Genomic DNA, 5,673 nt, shown 5'->3' with positions numbered 1-5,673 from the left:
AAGAAGAGGAAGAAGGAGAAGATTTAGAGTGAGCCCAGAGTTAAGGATGGAGACAGAGTAGCCAGAACACATGAAGCTTCATTTCATATGAGCTATATTTTAAAATGTAGATTTTAAGAGCAGTATGAAATGAACCCTCTGAAGAACAGTTCTGAGAAGATAAGATTTAAAATATGACTCTTACTTTTTTCTTCTCTCTCTCTCTCTCTCTCTCTCTCTCTCTCTCTCCCTCCCTCCCTCCCTCCCTCCCTCCCTCCCAGAGATAGATGACCTTGAACGCCTAATTCTTTGTACGTTGTTGGCTGGATACTGTTTATCATACAAAGAATGTGAACTTTGCTTTTACTTTTTTATTTGGGTACTTCTGAGGGCCTTGACTCGTAGTCCAAGCGTGCCCTGAACTAGGTGTGCAGTCCAGGATGGCCTTGAACTTGAAGCAAACCTCTTGCCTGTGACCAGCCTCCTAAACTCTGGAAATCCAGGAGGACGTAACAACACCCAAAGTGTTTGTTTACAAGGCCGTCTAATTCAGGAAATCAGGCCTGGACACCAGCAGCCGAAATGTAAGGTTTTGTGTTTTGTCAATAGCTAAACACTATTTCAGATTTCACACTAAGGACACTTACTATTACTGTTTTTCCAAATTCTACTTTTCCTTTGACAGAAACATATGGACACTCAGACTTTTATCGCTTACTCTGTATACTATTAGATCTCATCTTTGGTTCCCTGCCATGCCAGTTTTAGCACAGAGGCAAGTCAGCATGGGTATTTACTATAGGCCATAGATTAGATTCCAACCCAGTTCTGGATTTAGCAGCTCGCGACCTTGGACAAGCCACACCTGGGTAGGTAAGGCATCCTCTGTCTCACTAAACCAGATTGCTGTGAGAACTGAGTGAAATAACTGGCATCAGAGACCCTGACTATTTCCTATAGAAACTGTTTCCATTCCTCGTGGCAGCTCATTTCTGCTAGTACTCTAGAGGCTGTCATCTTGGCCACTTTTAAGACTGCCCAGTTAATATCTACTGCATCCATCTTAACAGAAATGAAGACTGCAGAATACAAAGAGACATGAACAAGACATGTAAGGACCTTTACACTAGAGCCTGAATCTGAACAGAATACAAAGAGACATGAACAACAAGTTATACTGTAAGGACTTTTACACTAGAGCCTGAATCTGCACAGCACACACAATGGCAGTTTCTAGCACTTAAGCTAGGAGTTGCTACAGACAGGAAATCTTTTCTACAAAATAAAAAAAAATAAAAGCATAAAACATGATGGAAAAGGCAGTTTTATCAGTGATTAGAATTCTCTTTCAAGACTGACACAAAGAACTTGAAATAAAGCCTTCATGTTACACCCACTTTAGGGGATGAAGCAACAGGCAATAAAGTACAACTGTATCAAAACCGTTAATTGACAGTACTCCAGTTAATGTTTTCCTGAGTTACAAATGAGCATGGAAGAACAATCTTCACATAAGTATTTATACTTCAAGCTTGTAAATAAAGCTTTGTCCCCACTTCTGCAACCAGTGGGGTATTCCAGCGCCAGTGTGCATGTGGAACACTGTTTGGATTTGCAAGGGGGGAAGGACGTTTTGTAAAAATGAAAACAACAAAAACAAATACAGATAAAATAGGTTGTCATATATAATTAGTGTCATGGAGGGCAGGATTCCATTTAACACACGGGGGTGACTCATGAACTAAATCAGTGATTAACAAGATGCCCTCAAAATCAGAAAAGGCATTTACAAAACTAACTCTGACACTATGTCTCATCACATATGAAGCCAGCAGGGTTCTCAATGTAAATGCTTTCCCTTGGGAAGCCCCGGAAGCCTGGCCAGATCACAAAGTTAACAGAAAGAGGTAGTTCTGGTTGTTTATAAGGCATTTAGTGATAGCGCCCATCATGTTTTATGGTATTTACATCAACTCTAAGTGAAAGCACAACAGCTGGAAATAACACGAACTCCACTTGCACATTCTCTTACCACTAACAGGGCACTATCATCTGTGTGCTGAGACCTTCGGGATGGGAGGGGACACTGGGAAGGGGAAGAAAATGAAGCAATGTCAAAAACAAATATGTACACAAGTGACACATTTCACATATACATACACAGGAAAGCAACATATGAAGACACGTTTCCAAAGATGCTGACACAGGACCACGTGTATCACCTGTAGTTCATGCACCAGCAGTCAGTAGGTTAATTCTGAGTACTGACTTCATTCTAGAGACCTCACACAACCTCAAATGAGACCTTACTATCTACACACCTTCTAAAGTTCAGGCAGGCGGTGACTCTGCTCACAGAAGCCAACAATGAGGTACTCATGCAGCTACAGCATAAAGACTCTGTGGTCATTTTGTAAACCAATGACAAATCAGAAGTAAACCTAAGAGTCATGGTTTCTGCTCTAGGCAACTTTTCATTGCCTCTCTCAGACAAGTGAGGAAATGTCAGCTTGGTGTCATGGCACAAAACACTTGGGAAATGGGGACAGCAGGAGCAGGAATTCAAGGGTCATCACCTTACATAATGAGTATGAGTACATGGCTGGGCTACATGGGACATCATCTCAAACAAGAAGAAAGAAAAAAGACAACTGGAAATACACGGGTGACCCCTTAAGGTCTCACACCACATTCAAAATGTTCAGGCAGGAGCAAATCCGAACAGTTACTAAGAACTGTGCTTTCAACCACGTGCTCTAAAAAGCTCCACACTAGGTTTTACATGTATTTATTTAGGAATGTGTTTGTGTCCCATGTGCATATGCCACAGCACACGCGTGGAGGTCAGAGGACAATCTGTGGGAGTCAGCTGTCATCTTCTGTTCTGTGGGTTCTGGGAATTAAATTCAGATTGGTCATCAGGTTTGGTAGAAAGAGTCCAACTTGCTGAGCCATCCTGTCCCCCTTACATTAAGTTTTCAAATACTGTACTTCACAAAGTCAAATAGAGCAATAATCATAAATTAAAAATATAGGAGGTAAAAATAAGGGAAACTGGTCAATACAAAAGTCAACTATACTAAAACAGTACTCATATAAAATCTTCACTTTAGCAGACCAAAATAGGCACAAAAATTTAAACAGTTAAGCAATTAATTGTAAGTATTTATTTGCAAAGAAACTGTGGGCTGATCTGAAACTAACATATATGAATTATAACAAGGAAATAAGCACTGAACCAAAATGTTATGGTCTCTCTGGTTGAGCACCAAAATCATTCACTTGCAAAGAGGGAGGGAGGGATGGACTCTCTAGATTGTTTTATATCCAGCCCTAATCTATATATTCTCAGAGCCTTCTTCCTTATCCTGTACCCTATTTTCCTTCATATGTAAAATTTTGCGGTGGAGGGAAAAGATAATTTTGGGAAGAAGGTTGGTTTGAGATGGGGGTTTCTCTATATAGCTCAGGCTAGCCTGGAATTCACCATGTAGTCTAGGGTAGGCTTGAACTCTTTATCTTTAGCCTCTGCCTTCCAGATGATGGAATTATGGGCACGTGTCACTACATCAGCCAAAAAAAAGCATTTTTTGATCATTTAAACTGAAAACATGATAATTGCATATCAAGCATTTCATTTCCATTGCAAAAATAAGAAATCCAAGAAAAATAATTATATGGTCTTACCTCACCATCTCCAGGAGGCTGCTGTTTCTGTGGACTTTGTGATGCTTTCTGCTATAGCCCAAAAAGTGGAAGCTAGTTAGAATCTCAACATTGGAACTTATACATTCCATTTAATTAAATGGACCACATCAATTTTGTAGGCAGAGGCTGCGTGTTTGCTTCCCGGCCACCCAGACCAGAAATAATCACACAGAAACTATATTAATTAAAATACTGCTAGGCCTAGTGCTTATGCATATTTTTAGCTAGTGCTTACATCTTAAATGAACCCATTTCTATTATTTTATATTTTACCATGAGGCTTGTGGTTTATCGGTACCGGCACACAGGCATCTTTCTCCTCTGGTAGCTCCATGGCATCTCCCTAACTCTGCCTTCTTTCCTCCTCTATCTGCTTAAAATTCCCTCCTTACTCTATTCTGCTAAGCCACCAGCCAAAACAGCTTTATTCATTAACCAATAAAGGCAACACATATACAGAAGGACCTCCCACAATACAATTTATTTCTTGTATTTACTAGTTAAGGAGATTATGCTCCTGTCTTAAAACATTTTCAATAAAAAACAGCAATAAACTATACTATCATCCTTTTATAAGTATGAATAGAAAAAATTAAAAACCTACACATACATATTCAGAGTATCACATGAATACTCTCTCATGTGCTTTACATATTTCTTCCTAAATTTATCTTCAATGATTTAGTCATTGTTCAGTACCCACTGATTTAGAAATTTCTCATATGTGGAGCATAAATTCTAATTGGTCTTAATAATAAAATCCCAGAGTCAGACTAGGTGTTAATGCTGAAGATCAGAGCAGCAGAGCAGCCAGCCACTAGAGTTCTTATCTCGTCAATGCTCAGATTGAAAGGGCAATCCTGTCTCTACCAATCCTCAGACTGCCTCTGAGCTCCTTTCTGGGCCCAGCCATCACTCCTGTCTTCACATCCCTAGTGCTGGGATTAAAGGCATGTGATCCCAAGTGCTGGGATCACCTTTGTGTGAGTTCTGTTTCTCTTTTAGACAGATTCAATCTTGTGTAGCCCCAGGTAGCTTTGAGCTCACAAATATCCATTTGCCTCTGTCTCCCGAGTGCTGGGATTAAAGGTGTGTGCCACCACTGCTTGGCCTCTATGGCTAACTAGTGGCTTAGCCATGCACTCTGATCTTCAAGCAAAATTTGTTAGATTACGAACAAAATATCACCAACACATATGTCAGTTTACAAAGCACACAATTCCTGCCATGATAATATTAAAAGAGTAACAGACTTTTAAGTTTAATATCATACATCTGGGGGGCACAGAATTGCTCAGAAAAGTACACAGTGACACATGCAGGCTCAAACTCAATTTCTTCCAATTCTCCTTGTAAACACCGCCAACCAAGCTTAGAGATTACATCTTCATTTTTGTATCAGTCTAATTACTACAATTACTTTCTATTCCATTTTCTCCTTTTGTTTCTTCCCAGACTGTTCTAACATGAGAAGATGGATTTTTCAAAGGGATCTTTCTTCTCATGTTTACTCCTGCCTAAGTCCTTACAGTTTCTTTCTTCTGCTTAACAGATCAAACTTGCGGGAAATTTGTTTGATCAGTTCAACAGTATGACTATTTACTTCCTACTAGCTGTTAGGCTTCTATAGAAGGCAAGCCAAATGAGTTAACAATAGCAGCTAAGGTATATGAGAGACAACATAGCAGTCTGGTCAGAGTAGGGTCTTGAGAGCTACCTGGCTTTATTAGAATCCCCTACTCTAAGCCAGGCGGTGGTGGTGCATGCCTTTAATCCCAGCACTCGGGAGGCAGAGTAGGCAGATCTCTGTGAGTTTAAGGCAATTACTAGCTAAGCATGTCAGGCAAACTATTTTCTTTCATGCACCTCAATTTTCTGATCTATAAAAAGAGGACAATGATACTTCTTTATTATAAGATTAAGGAGAGAGAGAGAGAGAGAGAGAGAGAGAGAGAGAGAGAGAGAGAGAGAGAGAGAGAGAGAGAG

The 5,673-nt window shown here is 40.0% G+C and overlaps 1 protein-coding gene across 8 annotated transcripts in view; it reads right to left on the bottom strand.

Moving 5' to 3' along the window:
* Positions 1–5,673, bottom strand: part of Lrch3 (leucine rich repeats and calponin homology domain containing 3) — a 111,974-nt gene that overhangs the window by 28,950 nt on the left and 77,351 nt on the right. For 5 of the 8 annotated variants that reach the window (XM_005344860.3, XM_005344861.2, XM_013351622.2 and 2 more), the window contains exons 13-14: positions 3,667–3,717; positions 2,012–2,065 (exon numbers count right to left, since the gene is read on the bottom strand). In XM_005344860.3, coding sequence (XP_005344917.1) covers positions 2,012–2,065; positions 3,667–3,717 — 105 coding nt within the window. The remainder of the gene's footprint in view (positions 1–2,011; positions 2,066–3,666; positions 3,718–5,673) is intronic. The other 3 variants (XM_026785663.1, XM_026785668.1, XM_026785676.1) reach the window with 3 other exon arrangements.

The sequence above is a fragment of the Microtus ochrogaster genome, chromosome 2 (genome assembly GCF_000317375.1).
Source record: "Microtus ochrogaster isolate Prairie Vole_2 chromosome 2, MicOch1.0, whole genome shotgun sequence".
Lineage (NCBI taxonomy): Eukaryota > Metazoa > Chordata > Mammalia > Rodentia > Cricetidae > Microtus > Microtus ochrogaster.
The sequence above is the reverse complement of the archived record's forward strand: the minus strand, read 5'-3'. Positions and strand labels throughout refer to the sequence as shown.